The 17,152-nt window shown below is 29.3% G+C and overlaps 1 protein-coding gene across 2 annotated transcripts in view; it reads right to left on the reverse strand.

The window, feature by feature from the left end:
• Positions 1 to 1,951: 1,951 nt before the first annotated feature.
• Positions 1,952 to 17,152, reverse strand: part of LOC112693326 (formin-like protein 6) — a 39,092-nt gene continuing 23,891 nt past the window's right edge. Inside the window, exons 4-19 of one of the 2 annotated variants that reach the window (XM_025568315.1) lie at positions 8,832 to 8,989; positions 6,655 to 6,757; positions 6,474 to 6,565; positions 5,135 to 6,338; positions 4,953 to 5,073; positions 4,761 to 4,893; positions 4,608 to 4,698; positions 4,486 to 4,547; positions 4,208 to 4,417; positions 3,992 to 4,139; positions 3,107 to 3,277; positions 2,940 to 3,032; positions 2,652 to 2,703; positions 2,433 to 2,588; positions 2,290 to 2,365; positions 1,952 to 2,203 (exon numbers count right to left, since the gene is read on the reverse strand). In XM_025568315.1, coding sequence (XP_025424100.1) covers positions 2,174 to 2,203; positions 2,290 to 2,365; positions 2,433 to 2,588; positions 2,652 to 2,703; positions 2,940 to 3,032; positions 3,107 to 3,277; positions 3,992 to 4,139; positions 4,208 to 4,417; positions 4,486 to 4,547; positions 4,608 to 4,698; positions 4,761 to 4,893; positions 4,953 to 5,073; positions 5,135 to 6,338; positions 6,474 to 6,565; positions 6,655 to 6,757; positions 8,832 to 8,989 — 2,900 coding nt within the window. In that variant the 3' untranslated portion in view covers positions 1,952 to 2,173. The other variant, XM_025568316.1, reaches the window with a different exon arrangement.

The following is a 17,152-nucleotide window of genomic DNA, read 5'->3' on the forward strand; positions in this document are numbered from 1 at the left end:
ATTATACTTGAAGTTGACTTATTACCTCAATGACTATTGTTTTAGTATGAGCTACAGTAATTGGATCTAGTGATGGGTGTAATCGATATTTACAATCGAGATATCTCGATTATCAAAATAATTCGATTATTACCCGAGAGATTATTTCGAGTGATAACTTTATTTTAAAAACAATGAATTCTTGATCTCGAAATGTGTGTCGGATGAAACAATATTTCGAATGATTTTCATCGAAAGAAGGACCGAGGGAGGAATACTATTTTTAATCTTCATAATCGAATAAGTAAATACTAGTTCACTTTGATTCTTTGTATTTTTGACTCGTGCTACTCGTAGGACTGGTTGTTAAGGTGCGTATACATTACGGTCGCGAACGCGAATGAACACGAACGAACGCGAATTCGGTAAAGATTCGACCCCACCGTGCAGACTATTCGTTCGTGTTCGTTCTTCAGCATTCATCAGCATTTGCTTGCCTTCGCTCGGAATTTGAGTTTCAAAATACTGTTTAGTATAACACGGGGTCCTACTTGAGCGAACTCAACGCGAACGCGAAGTGACGCGAAAATTACAAACAATTGCCTTCGCCGAAAGTGGCCTACGTGGTCAAACGCACTCAAAGCGCGAAGCGATGTGTTGCGGCACGATGCGATCGCGATCAAATAGTTTGATATTTTCGCGCGTATAGTCGCGTCTGAACGTGTCGGAACATGTTTGAACGAGTAGTGACATAATAATCCGACGATATTTTATATGACAACTTATTTTATTTTATATTATTATTTTATGGACCATCACGAACACTAGTCCAAAAATAATGTTGATTTCATTTCTTTGTCGTAGGTGGTGTTTCTTCATGAGTTTGTACTTAAGGTACGAATTTTCCATTAAAAACCCTTTTCGTACGTCCATGATCAATGTACTATTGAATGTACTAATTATTATGTAATTACTTTCTTGGTGTGTTGGTTAAACAAGGTAAGGTTAAAAAAAATTTTTAAATGACAAAACTGTGTTTGTAGTTTGTACGCGAGTGCCGACTTTCGACCGACTGATCGACCGCGGGTCGTCGCGGAAGATCGGTGGTGCACGTAGGACAATGTTACCGCATCGCGTCACAATCTTCCCGATTTTGTACCTTTTCTTCCCAATTTGATATCCCTAGTTTCTCTAAATCCTGCTTTATACCATCTATCCATCGCTTCTTTGGCCGTCCACTTGGTCTCTTTCCCGTGGGTTTCCATTTGGCCGCCACTTTAAGGTAATCAGAGTTTGACCTTCTCATCACGTGTCCAAACCATTTTATTCTTTGTGCTTTTACAAAGTTGATTATCTTTGGTACTCCTGTCAAGTCTCGGATCTCTTTGTTTATTCTTTTGCGCCAACACCCTATGTCGTTGTCATATACTGGGCCGCAGATGATTCTAAGTATTTTGTTTTCGAACGACATAAGTTTTTGTTCCATTTTGTTTGTTAAAGGCCATATCTCACATCCATATGTTAGTGTTGGTCTAATTATCGCCGTGAAAAGATGTGCTAACATAGAGAACATTAGATAACCATTATTAAGAATAATTATTAAATTAAAATAATTTTTACAATATAACAGAAGCGGGTAGCCACATAATAACCAAGGTATACCGAGAAATTTTCCGGCATCCCGGTGAGCTACCCTGGTAGACATAGATATGCAACCAAGAATACAGTATTGTTTCAAGTAAATACATCTCACTATAGACGGTTTAGAGTTTTAATATATTTCAATGAAATCCTAGGATATATATAAGTTATACTTAAAATTTCTAGTCAGTCTTTGTAATAAATCTAAAGATTAAAAAAATAATGTTTTACAAGTTTAAAACAAAAATGTATATGAATATAATCTTTGAGTATTAATATGCGTAACATTTTTAAACTCTTAACTTGTAACAATAAACTTATAAGTAAATATTGTATTTTATATTATAATTTTAACTCTGGTACGAAAAAAAAAAGAAAAATATAAGAACCCATAAAGTTCAAGCTTTCTTAAAGGTATTGGAGGGTACATATATTTCTTACAACATGCATTCAATTATGTATAGCTGAGTAGTTAATTATAAGCAATACATCTTCGTTCAGTCTTAAATTTGATTATTTTTATCTTCCATTCGTGAAATCAATATTGTAAAAGTCATTTGAATTTTGATTGAATTTGATTTTTCTAAAAAATAAAACAAATCAATATATTTGTTTTCAATAAGCTATTAAATTTTAAATTAATTAAATTAGACAAATAATAATAATTACCAGTCCTTCTAGTGATTTCTTGTTTGTCCTAACTAGTTGTTGTCTTTCTTTTGTTCTTCTTTTACTTTCCAAAAGCCTGAAAATAGGAATTTTTAAAATAATCAAAATTCAACTCAATATTGAATCTAAATTAAAATGATTACTTTTCTTTGACGATTCGTTGTTGTTCCATGTTCCAAAAATCTTTAAAGTCCGTACAAAATGGTAACCATAATGGGAAGAAATCTTTTGGCGCGACTTCTAAAAGACTTTTACTGGTTTTTGGTTGGAACTGATAAAATCGCATTAGTTTAATAAATCTATAAAAAAAATTGGGCGTTACCGTTTTATTTATCCTAGATCTTTTACAAGAAATTCCTTACAGCTTTTTACTTTCTTCTAAATTCTCGTGTTCATTTTCTAACTGTCTGTGTGCTGTAAAAATATACACGAATCTTTTTTATACTTTTTGCTAAGGTCTCTATATTTATATTTAGAAAATTTCAAAAATGTTTTTGAATTTATTGAAATTTGATTAATCTATATTGATGATTTATTTATAGAATTTAATAGAATTAGCTCTTATAGAAAATTCAAAATTAAAAACAGAAATAAACGTTGGTGTTATTTATAAATTATACATAAGTCATGATAATACAACTATGACATACCCATTGAAAAAAATGATTCCATTTTTGTTTTAAATGGTTCCAAGCTGTCATAAGCAGACGACAGTATTACATTGTCAGCTTTTTTTTTGCAACCTAATCAAATTAATAAAACACACAAGTTGAACATTTGAAATAATTATTTACGAATAAATAACATTATCACTAACCTGCTAGTTTTATTTTTAGTTCTTTAAGACCTTGATGCAAATCGTCAAAAGTTACATGTGCTGCTCGATCAACATCACTTGGCTCCGGTACAGGCAGCGTGGCCTTCATAGGTTCTTTACATTCGTAAATGTATGTTCGTACAATAAAATGCAACAAAGTCATAGAGTTGTCTACAAATATATAATCGGTAGATATTTATTATTAGTCGAATCTTACTTATACTTAACTGGAAAGTTAGAAAGGCTTTTTCCTTGATTTCCCCAATGAAAATTATACTGTCAGTGAAATCCTGTTTTTTCTAATAAAATTACTTACTAATGTTTTTAAATAATTTTATAATATATAAATAAAAAGAATAATGTCTATTAATTCTGATATATGATTTTTGTAAAATCTTTTAAAATTTTTAAAATAGATTTAAAGCATAACAATTGAGCTTAAATTGGTGCATTCATTAAAAAATATTTTCTTCATTTTTGATATTAAAATTATGTTCGATAGTTAAAATTACATAGTTATACGTATAACTAAAATAAACATTTATTTTGAATTTTATACATGAATTGTTTCAATATCATAATTACAACCGATATTTTAAGTTATCGGAAAAAAAAAAGGAATAATATAAGATATGGTGATATACAAAAGAAAGAAAACATTATTATTTTAGCCAAATAGCATATTATTGAAATATTAGCATATTATATTTATATTTTAAATTATGAAAAAATATAAATGGGAGAAATGTGTAGTAGTATATTAACTCAATATTATGAATATCAGATGCGTTCTGTATTAGATATTATTTAAATAATTATATATTAAAAGTCGAGAATATGTATACAAGTAAATTATATTAAACTGTCTATTTATGTTTTATTCACCTTTGCTTTTGACATCTCTGAGTTTAGGTAAAATTTCCAAACCGAATCCGTCTGCCTGACCACGTTGCCTATTGCCTCCATTCATATAATTCCCCAATGCTAATATAATGGACAATACTTTCTTTAAACTTTCGGATGTCATTAAAAACTGTGCAATAATACAAATCAGAACAATAAATTATCTATAATATTAATGTTTTGTTTTATGATATTTACCCCTGATGTGGCCTTCATGTTATTTAATTTGCTTGCTATGTTGTTCAAGGCATCATTGAAATCAGATTGGAATATTAAACATGCTACGCGCTCGCCAAAATGTGGTATTTCACTGAGTTCCAATAAGAATTGTTCAGGTTTGTCGAGTGGCTGGTCTGGATGGGATGCCACATGACTTTTAATTAAAGCCAATTCTTCCTCTGTAGCCGCCTATAATAACACATGTAAAATGATATATTTGACTAGATTTAAATTTAATATTTAATTTAATTACTAACCACTTCGTAAATTTGTTGAAGAACTTCAACGCTAACTACAGATGTATCAAAATTATAAAGAGCTAAAAAAATAAAAATATATTAATTTATCTAAACTTAATGTTTATTCGAATTATATTTACCGTTTTCAATTTCGGAAAAATCTAAGTGTAAACTTTGAGCTAGAATCCCAACGTTTCGGGATCTTTTAGTGTCCAACAATTGTTTAAATTCCTAAACAATTACTTATATAAAAGTTATGAAATATAAAAATATAATTTTAACTTCAGACTCACCTCTATTTTTTTTTTATGTTGCACTTTTTTTTTCGCAACTTTTTGTTCAACTGCTTGCCTGGAGAAAAGTTGTGAAAATTCATTGATATTTGGTATGGGAGCTTCTTCTAAATCACTCCATAACGGTTTTAAGCTATAAAATATTCACATTAAGTTTTCTGAAAATAAAACATTTTCTACATTTATATTTACCTATCTGGTGAATCCGGGGTAGTTGGTGTAAGTGTTTCAACAGTTGGTTCTTTAATAATTACTCTAGTCCAATATAAAGGTCTCATTGGTACTGGTGGTGTTATTGGTTTTTTACGTAGTACTGTAAAAATTATAAATATGTTTAAGTTGTAATTATAAGTTTTATTAAAATAAATACTCACAATCTCGTTGAGCATTCCAGCCTCCGATTGGTGGAGCAGGGAATGGCGTGGGGGCAGTTATTGGTGGTGGGGGTGGTGGGGGTCCATTGATTGCAGCTGATTTATTAAATAATGGAGGTGGTGATAGTATACCACTAGACGAATTGTTTATATTAGATGGTGATGGAGGTATATAATTACCTAAAGGAGGAGGAGGAATAGTACTTACAGATAATTGTGGTAGTGGGGGAGGAGGAGGTGGAGGAGGTATTAAATTCTCAGTTGGTTTTGAAGGAAGATGAATAATACTCCCAGGTAACTGTGGAGGAGGTGAAGGAGGAAGATCACTTACAGATAGTTGTGGTGGTAGAGGCGGTGGTGGTGGTGGCGGCGGCGGCGGTGGTGGTGGTGGTGGTGGTGGTGGAGAAGTACATGGAAGTGAAATGCTGGTATCAGAAATAGGAAAAGGTGGTGGAGGAGGAACAGTAATTTCTGATTTTAGCAAAGTTGATGTGTTTGGGATGTTACTATTAGAAAAAAACGATTTAGTATTTTCTTTCGTCTTTGATTGAAGGCTTTTGGTTTCAACAAATGCTGGTGTAATGATATCAGGCAGTGTTTGCTTCTGGAGAATATCATCAGTTTCGTTTGAAGTAAAAGAGTTCACCGAAAAATCACATTTTATAGCTTCTATGGCAACTTCAGGAGAACTCAATAATGATTCAGCACTATGAATAACAGTACTAATATCACTTTGATCCAAAATTGGCGATAGATCACTAAAGGCGACCTTATTAATAGAGGATGCTTTTGGTGTAGTTGTTATTGGAGATATAATACTATTGTACGTTGCATCATTTGCACCGACTGGAGTATAAAATAAAGAATCATCGTCACCATTAGTACTAGTTGTTGAAGTAGGAGAATCTTTGAAATTATTTTTAGGTGTTGATGAGATGGATATACTTCTAGTCGGAGAATGTGCGCCATTAACTTTTTTCAAGACATTTTCATCGGGTATGTTTCCATTTATTTGTCTATCCGAAATATTTAACTGGTCTATTGATAGAGCCGAAAATTTATCGGATAATGAGGATAGTGACTTTTTTCGTCTGATTGACAAAGTTGTCGGCTTAGGAGTTTTAACTGGCGTATAATCAGATATATTTTCAATATCTGGCATATTTTCTTTATGAATTGATCCTATACCGTTTTTAAGTGGTGCCTAAAATAATTAAATATACAAATGAACTTTAATTACGGTCTAATAAACTATATAGTAAATACATTTTTAAAAATATATTAAAGCCAAAGAAATATTTAACCGTAGAATATTTCAAAAACGATTATACAATATTACCTGTTTCGAAACCGTTTTGTTTTGAATTTCTTGTAGTTCTTCTGATTTTGAATACGCTTGAAGCGTTTGCCCATCTTTACCATTTTCAACACCTTTAATACATTATTGTATACAAATAAATTAATGATTACTACATATTCATAAAATATTCTATGCTAAAAAAAAAAAAAAATATGAGTACCTGAACATTTGTCCGTTAACCATGATGATTGGCTAATTCGTTTGGGTGACGATGATGTAGAGTTGATCAGTTCAGAATGAGCCCAGTAATACATGAGGTCAGACTAAACATAAACACAAACATATATTTAATTAGTATTATAGTTACGTATGGGTTTGCAAAGACCACTTGTAGGTGGGATTATGTAGTCACAATATTATGTTACAATATTATATTTTACTATTGTTAGAATACAAAAAGGTTGAGTTTATTTTAGTGACACGTAAATAATATAGACTTGTGGGTTGTCATTTGTACATATTAATAACATTTTATGATTAACACCCACGGGCATCTTGAGTATAGGTTCAGTATTATTTCTACTTTTTATAGTTATCTACCTTAAAATTGTTACAGATGAGTGTGAAAAAAATAATGAGTTTATTCTAAAGACTATAAAAGAATAAAATAAAATAATACAAAAACAAAATCATAAATATTTGAAAATATTAAATAATAATTAATGTTTTAAAATAAAATGCTCAGAAATTGAACAGTTCCACATCATATTAGGTGACTGCTATGCTTCATAATGTCCATATTATTTTGAAATCATTATATTTATTCTCTACATTTTAAACTTCAGTGCTGTAAATTTATGATCACCATAAAGTAATATAATGTAAATAATAAAAATTATAATTTTTTTAAGTTGTAATCTAGATATTTGGGTAGGTTTTCTAAACGGGCATAATTTAGATGTTATTAATTTTTATTACCTAAGTAACAGTACTTCGAGATTGAGATTATCTAAAACGAAAGTCTATTAATTTGTATAGTATATATAAGTAACTTGTATAAAAAAGGCTCGTATTTATACATAAATGAAAATAATATGAAAGATTTACTAAGATTTACATTGAAATAAAATATTCTGAATGCCCAATAAAAATTCAAAATATAATAGTTCAAACATTGATTTTTAATGGTTTTCTATGATAAGAATCCTATTTTTTTTACGATGTTAAAATGTATTTTATTATTACAATAGCCTAGTAGATTAAAATATAACAATTTGAAAGATTCATTTATACCATGTAAGGTATGTTTATACCTAAGTAAAATCTTAAGTAATTACAATATTGTTAATAAGGCATAACAATTGTTAATAATAAGAAAATAAAATAGCTATTTCTTTTGTTTTGTTTTATTAATATTTTAAAATTTTTTAAACGAATTCGATTAAAAAAAATTAGTTATGGCAGATATTTAAAAAATGCGATTATTCATAAATTATTTAATTGGGACAGTATTTGAAAATGTCGTTGGAATATTTCAGATATTCTACCTTCAAGACACTTAATGTTTTACGTAAATTAATCCAACATAAATTAAATACTTCTCCACATAAAATTGTATACTTAGCTTTATTTATTTTATGTTAAATTTTAATTTACTAATAAACTTTTATACTACATAAATATATATATATATATATATATATATATTTATACTTTAAAGAGAGGGCAACTAGAAAATACCATATACCTATAATTTATAGTGCTTGAACAGTATTAAGTTATGTAGGCGTTTAGTAAATAAATATAATCAGCGCCATTAACCAATTTGTTCTAAGAAAAAATTGTATGTAAGGGATAGCGAAACAGATGATAAATATTCTATATACCATGTATGCCTGTAGTTCATTTGTGAGTAATATATTTTATTAGACATTTTGCCGTCTACCTATTAATGTATTAACAATATTCATATACTTCTTAAAGGTAAACCAACATGCTTATATATTTATTTAAAATCTTCATAACGATTATGTAACGATCTACACGATGGTTATTATGAATACGATCGTATACGCGGGTATAAAATAATATAGCTACCTACGCCGAATTCGAAATCTCTTATTATACCGTACCTGCATTTTTAACTCGTAAATATGCTAATATACCCGTAAATAATTACAGCGGTAGTTGGGCGTGTGTGTACTGCGCATAGGTTACTTGTATAAGTTATGCGCTTTTATTATGAGCTACGTACACGCATCATTCATATACGCGTATACGTGCGTATAAAAAAAGTTACAAACTTTTTGACCTACATTATTGGAAAAAAGGGCTTTACAAATACCTAACGTACAGCTATTAATAACAAATATATTGTTGTAGACGCGCTTGACTTACTTTAAACAAATCGCTGACCACCGCATCCTTATCGCGTATCTGTTTGATGACGCCGGCGGTCATCAGATCCGTGCATATCTGCGGCAAAAGTAACCGGGCATCCCTGCGTTGTTCCTCCGTGCTGAATGATGAAACCAGCCAGTTCACTAGCACTTGACCTGCGTACACACAAAACAATGTAAACGTACGAACAATTTATTAAATTCGGCTTTATTAGATTCATTATCAATACTGCAATATCGATACACGTACTACGTGCGCATAGGTCAAGGGACGAAAAATGAATGAACAATTCGACGTACTACGTGTCTGCGTCACGTCAGTCGTTTTTTTAGTATGGAGTGTCGATTACAGAAAAAATCATTTAGTGTTCCTATTACGAGTGCTAGTCGTTTTCTGTAAAATAACAGAAAACCACGGCGAGTAAAACAATATTTAAACGCTAGATCATCAATGTCGTGAAGGTATGATGCGAGCGAATGCGCTTTTTAGCATGAACCTTCATCGTCATCACCATCCGTTGTTTAGTATAATTGGTATAGAACAACAATCGCACTATTCAACATAAACAGCAAACCGGATTACTATAATAAAATATACTGATTTATAGGGTAATTATTTTTCATTCATAAAATAATATGAATAATGAATAATCTATGTGTTTGTTGCATTTTATTTCGTGATTTTTTTTACTTTTAAAAATATTTTCATCTTTTCATTTTTATTGAATAAAGTGCACAAACAAATTTTCATTTTCAAATGAATACATGCAATTCAATTGATATTCCTCTTATGTAAAACATTTATTTTATAGACAAATCAAAGTGTATTGTTAACAGCCTGGCAGTTTGTTAGTGATAAACATGGGTGTCCCCAGGGGGGGAGCAAGACGGGGCACTTGCCCCCCCCCTGGAAAAATGTTATTTCCACAGAAATTGGTAAAATTCCAAATGATAAATTAGTTTCTAAAAATAGGTCTACTAAGTTTCCATAACATATTATGTCAACGCACGGCTGACGGCTATCTATGAAAACTATCATTAATAATAATGGGACTATTTCTTAATGTATTTTTTGAGTGATGTATTAATTGTACATTATACATAAATGTCAGTAATGTTTTAATTCATAATTTTAATAATGACGAAATATAATAATTTACTATAAATAAAATGTATAAAAAAATTTTCATTTATTTTTTAAATTAATTTTGCCCCCCCCCCCCTAGAAAAATGTCTGGGGACGCCCATGGTGATAAAGAAATAATAATAAACAATTTGAACAGAATGAGTAGAAAAGAGTGTACATGTTTATTATTTTTTCAGCTTATGTTTTTCTACATGCAATCGGTTTCACATTAAAACAATCATCCTGTAAAACATGAGTACAACTTCTACTTCTATTACTACTACTACTATTACTACTTCTGATGCCTGCTGTCGTGTTATGATAATATAATATTCATCTCTCGGAGCGGTCAAGTAAATTGTTTAAAAGGAAAACTACAACGTGCATTGAGTATATCGAGTTGTCGGTAATTACAATCATAATAATTTTAATAAATTCAAGGACGCCCAGCGCTCATGTCTATCGGTTACATTTTCTAATAAAACTACATAAAATTACGATATACGCTAGGACGACGTATGCTTATGTGTATAAGCCATACATGTTAGAGCGGAGACAATTTAGGTAATAATTACTATACCGTGTAAAATGCAACTGAGAATTTTAAGCCTAACGGATTTGCAGCCACCGATTACACGGTAATTTTTATGTGAAGGTGGAATTTTCGGTTTTTACAGAAGAACGTTACAGTGAAACTCTGACTCGGACATTCGATATACTTACCATTGTATTCGGTCATGTGTGTATTTTAATCATCAAATATCTTGTCTCAGAATAATATACTAGTATAATTATGTAAGCTTAATTAAAATCACAATCGCGGGGGAGTGTGAGTTTCCATCTGATTGTTATTATTTTAATGAAACATTTAAGAATGCATTCAATACTAACTTTGTTTAAAAAAAAAACATTTGCATCTTTTATTTCAAATTTATAGTAGGTGATTTGATAAAAGAAATAAAGTGAGCCAATGAGAGATAACGAAGACGAAGTTAGTGATTTTTATGATTACCTAAGTGTTTAGCTTAATGGAATTTATGTTGTATGGTACGTACATTTTACTATGACTGTGCCAAGATCTACCAACTTACCTACACGGTAAATGAAAATACAGCATAATAATATAAATATAGTAGGTTTATTTTAATAGGTATTAAATGTATATATAAAACTGAAAAAAACTCTAAATTAAACGAAACTAAGATTGTGGACACAATTAAATACTTTTATAATAGGTACTTGGTGAATTTACTGCAGTATAAAGTCATAATGGACAATTTCATATTATTATCTTAATATTTTATGTGATAAATATTTTTGGTTAATCTGTATTTTAACTTAAATATATTAGAATTCACATCATAATGTTTATGAGTGAAATTTATAAAGGTTATACTTTTTAATTTGCCGAATTTTCCAGTTTCATTATTTTAGCACATAGTTAGATAATTGAAAGCATTTTTTTTTGTATAACAACGCATTATTAAAAAAATGTATAAATATTTAGTGTCAGTAGTTTTGGATTCCTGTACTTAATTATAAGAGTCTATTAACACTATACATTACACTTGAAATTATCTGTGAATATATTACTGTTATGTAAATTGGAAAGTTCTTCTGGAAGTTATAGATTCTTAATTTCCAGCCATTCCAGGTCAAATTTTAACAACATTCAATCAGGATATCAATTAATGAAAATAATTTCATAGTTTTCTCAAATTTTTTGTTCAGTATTTTATGAAAAATATTTAATTTAAATAATAAATAAAAAAAAATAATTAATTTAAATTATACTGTTAAATATAAATGACTGTACAAGTTTTTTTATTTTTATTTATTATATTAAATTTATTGGAAATTTTATTTAAAATATACAAAATATTATTAGGTTAAAAGTATTCGTGATCAACAAAACTGATAATCCGTGATGATTACAATACATGATAAGTTCCACAGTTAATGTAATGTATGTGGTTATTGTAAATGCGGTCAATAAACTACGCCTTGTACACATAAAATATACCTCTCTACACGATATATATACATACATACAATATTACTGTAGGGTAGGGTTTATAACATTACAACACACTACATTGTAATTAAATCCGTCAATAGTATTGATAGGTGTACTAGATGAATGTGTTGTAAAAAAAATTGCTTTTATTTTTGTTTTAGTTGTTGTGTATGCCCTCGTGTCTTTAAGACGTATAATACATATATAATAATTCCAAACGCGATGCAGAGTAAATTATTGTTTGGCCGTTGGTTTGATAATAAAATCAATGGTTTGACCTATAACAATGTGGTGGTCTGAGTTTATCAACAATTCAATATTCTGTTTTGTTTTATTTTTGATTACATTTAGAGTCTGGGCTGTCAACAGCAAAATATTAGCCCGTGGTAATCACGTAAAATCATCAATAGCATAACGAATTGATTTAAAATTAGTTTTAAAGATAGCTAACATGTATCTTTGGAGTTTTTATCATTACATATCCTATAACTAAATAAAGAAAAACTAAAACGACAATAAAATTTGTTTACGTTTTTTTACTGACACAATAAATGAAAAATGATTTAATGAAAATACAATTTAGCATTTAAAGTCTTCAATTAGAATATGATAAATATACATTTTATGAAGCACTGTGAAATCCAACACGAAAAAAACAGTCTACCATAAAGGTACAAAAAAAAGGTGATGAACAAATGAAAAAACCATTATTAATATTTATTTTAAGAATACACACATGTCTATTATTGTATTTTTAAATAAAAAAATAAATACTGTCTACTTTGAAATCAATGTCCCATTATGAACACCCATATTTATACTGTAAGGAATAAAGAACAAATAATAGCTGTATAACGAGTCTTGATGCACTCACTTGTGCACTTTTCACACTTGTCAAGTACGTTTGTCCGTCAATTATACACAGAAACTAAAAATAATAATACGTTAATTGATGAAAAAACGAAGTGAATTTGATTGATATCAAAAACTGAATATTATATTATAATGGTTATCTAACTATATAAGTAAGTTTTTATTTGTATAATGCTGCATAATACAATTATAATTTTTCCACATTAATTCTAGTTACTAAGCTTTTGTAATTTGCCTGTATAACTTAGTAATAGTTTTTTATTAAAAAATTGATAACATATTAGTTATTATATTTAATCAACGAATAATGATTTTAAATTTTAGTTAGATCTGACAAACACTATACAATTAGTTGATGACAAATAAAGCAAACATAAAGCTAAAAACAAATTTTTTTACACGTTAATGAATGAATAATTTATATAGCAAAGAAAATTACTATAGATTATATTTATTGTGCGTTGAATGCATTTATAATGCTCAACAGAAATCAACCGATCAATATACGATAAAAGTGTGTTAAAGAAAAACAAGTTTTTGAGGAAGGTTGTGATGACTGTTTTGTTGCAATTAGCAATTATAGCTTAACTATCGACAACTTATGATAAAAAGAATTTTTACCTTTTTAAAACTACGTCAGAAAAAAAATGTATTTCGAAAAAAATAATTAATTAATAGAATAAATAAAGTATTAATAAGCGTGTTCCTTCACGTTCACTACGCTGTTATGACTAAGGTTAGATATAAAATAATAAATCACATATCATGTTTAACGACTTTTTTTTTTTAATAACAATTATTATTAATCTGACAAGCTAATTTTATTTTACTGGTAATAAAAAAAATGATAGTCATTGAGAATAATATCATATTTTTTGATTTTGAATTTTGTATGACATCGAAATACATTAAATTCGTGAAGGTTACATTAGGAATTACATTAAAATATATTAGCTCTTTTGAAAGCATATGTTTGCAACATGTATGAAATATTGCAGCTAAAGTGCGTTGTTGGTAATATACCAATGCAAGAATAAAATCGTCGTCATAAGATTAGTTGGTACCTTTATGTTATACATTTATATTAAATCGTATAGTACATACTATAGCAGCTGCAACGTGCGGGGTTACGCGTCTGTCGTGTATTTATTTTCAATTCTACCCCCTCCCCGTCACACTCAACCAATTCTTTACAAAATTTCAAATTATTATCTAACCTAAAAAAAAGTAACGGCTACCTTTAGAGATAGTAAAATCTTTTATCATCAACAAATACAAAGATGAATGAATTTGTGTTTAATATTGATTGAACCGTTTAAATTTTTTCTAGAATAAATATACACATTGTACATCGTTTACACGAAATTTTTTTTAAACGACAAGTTACTACTGCGTTAATATTATTTTCCCTGCACGGCCAGAGTTTTGTTTATAAATTGGTAAGCCCACGTAAGAAAATAATTTCCGACAAAAAATGTTCAGTTTTAAGTTTATGCTAGATGCATCGTATTCATTTGCGTTCGAGAACGTAACATATTATTGAATTATTATGCATGAAAATTAGTGTCGATTATGAGTCTCGAAAGCTATACTAGATACTTATAAATTATAGGCTCGAAAAAAAAGTAAATAGAATAATGGCAGTAATACAATAAATATAGATGCAAATTAAAACGAATCAAGGTCCACTTTGTTTACAACATACATGTTTTAAATGCATCAAATTATTTAGTAAAATTACCTATAGGTACATAACGTAATATATTATAAATAAGTGATTTTATTTTCGTGTAAGACGTTTCATATTTATATCACAGCAATTGTTTGTTTTATATTGTATTTCGAAGCGTCTAAAATATTTGCGCGACGAGATCCAAATAAGAGTAGAAGAGGTGTACTCGTAAGCCCCGATATGTGCGAAATATTATTAATATCACCCTTGATCGCAGTACATCCCCGACACCGAATGTAATATATTATCGTATATTGCGTGCGCATGCAAACACGATCATCAATACACGAAAATTGTAATATTGTTCGTACCTTGCGAAAGAGTGGACCGAACCGTTTGCAGCGCCGTATGTTCTTTATTATTATTACAGTTTTCTGTTTTATTTTTTTTAATGTTTGCTTGGTACTTCCGTGCGTTCGCATCTGTACAGGAACACTAGAACGCGAGGAAGACTTCAGCGCGATATTGCGATCAATTGAACGTCCAAACGAACACTGATTACTGATTAGCGCCTGATTATCGTTCGTCGCCATGTGGTGTGGTGGAGCGCCGGCGGTGGTGGCGGGCAAGAAGGTCGACCGCTGACGATGTACGAACAGAAGTGACGGCGGCGATCAAAACGTGCAACACCGGTGAACGAATGTTTCAACGATAATACATGTTTTTGGCAATCGGAACACGAAAGGGGACATGCGTTGACGTTTTTTTTTTTTTATTTATGTTAAACATTACTTTTTTGAAAGAGATTCACTTGAACACATTTTTGGAAGCTAAGAAACCCTTATACTTTCTATTGCTCATCCACCACATGTGGATATAATAACAATATTTAATTGAATATAATATATTCAACATATATGCAGTGAAAGCTCTCTTAACGGACACCATTAAATAGTGGATTTTTTTTGGGGAATGGGGACATTTTCACTACTTTTCTATAGGAAAAACTCTAAATAACGGAAACTTTTATGGAATTTTAATTTTCGATTTTAATCGTCTCTATCGTAAATTTAGAAAAATAATTGTGGAATTTCTATATTAGTGGTTCCCAACCGGTGTGCCGCGAGCGCCCTTTAAATGTGTCGCGATAGATCTATAAATTGTTTTATAAGTATGTATTTACCAGCTTATTACTGATATTCGAGATGAAAACTGATCAAACTAATCGTAGATACATATTATATTATTTATTGAAAGTATGCCTGTCGCAGCCGTCTCGATCGATTGTATTAATATATTTCTCAATAAATAACCCTCTAATGGAGTAGACTGTAAACAGTATATATATATATATATATAAAATATGGTTCACATAATATTCGGATTAGTGTGTCGCGAAAACTTTGTTGGAGATGAAGTGTGCCGCATTGTTAAAAAGGTTGAAGACCACTGGTCTAGATAAAAGTCTACATTCGTAAATTGTATTTTATTGATATTGCCCATAATACATTATTGAACTGTTATAAATTATCTTATCCGTCCAGTCATGGAAATTTTATAACGTTGATGTTAGAAGTCTACAAGAGGCATTGGCAGCAGGGGTATACGTCAATACATTTCTTCTATCGAAATATAGAAATGTACTTCATTATTCTTCAGCACAGTGGAATTAGAAAATGTATTAACCTACGAAATTACGTCGCGTCAAAATACGAAAGAATCTAAAGTAACTGATTTTTTTTAATGTACGTTAAATTTAATTTTTATGTTATCAATTTTTTTATCTTTTTACCTGTGCATTTTTAAAAATACATAAAAATATTTAAAATAAAAATAAATTAAATTTATTATGTACCTATAGGTTAGGTTATCTATAAATAATTTAAAAAAAAAATAAATAATTTTTTAATTATATTTTAAATTTTTCATTTATTTTATATAATATTTCTCCCTCTACATACCGGACCCTTTCAAATAGTGGACAAAATTTCAGCGACCAAGGGTGACCGATATTTAGAGGTTTCGCTGTATATATATATATAAAATGACGATATTAAATTTACTATTAAGTCACTATCTTGTAACAACTATCAATTGTTTATATTGCATGATTTAAAAATTAATGGTTGCAGATGCTTAATACTGGTTGATTATACTTTTTACCAATTTGGGAAATCTAAATGGATTTAGATTATTTCTATTCAGTTTAATAAATTGGCCAAAACTCAATAATATGGTACTTTAACAATGAAACCAGTACACTTTTCACTGTATCAATCTAATTTTCAATATGGTCTTCAGGTATAAAATAGCCTTCCAGATAACATATTAAATACACTTATAGTGAATTAAAATAATATTTTTAGAATTTATTTAAATACATTACTCTACAAGAATCTGCGATTGAAAACTACAAAGAATTTGGTGTATTGCTAATGAAATAATTCAGAATTTTATGTTTATATATTTTCATTATATTTATTTACAATCACGTTGTAAAATGTTTTATGTTTAGTTAATTAAAGTTGTCATTATAACAATTATTAATAAGTATAATCATATAATTCTGTGTACAAAAACTATCATTACAGATTATCAATTAGAGTTGGTAATAATAAAATTGACGATATA

The sequence above is a fragment of the Sipha flava genome, unplaced genomic scaffold (assembly GCF_003268045.1).
Source record: "Sipha flava isolate LNK unplaced genomic scaffold, YSA_version1 85_pilon_pilon, whole genome shotgun sequence".
Taxonomy (NCBI): Eukaryota; Metazoa; Arthropoda; class Insecta; order Hemiptera; family Aphididae; genus Sipha; species Sipha flava.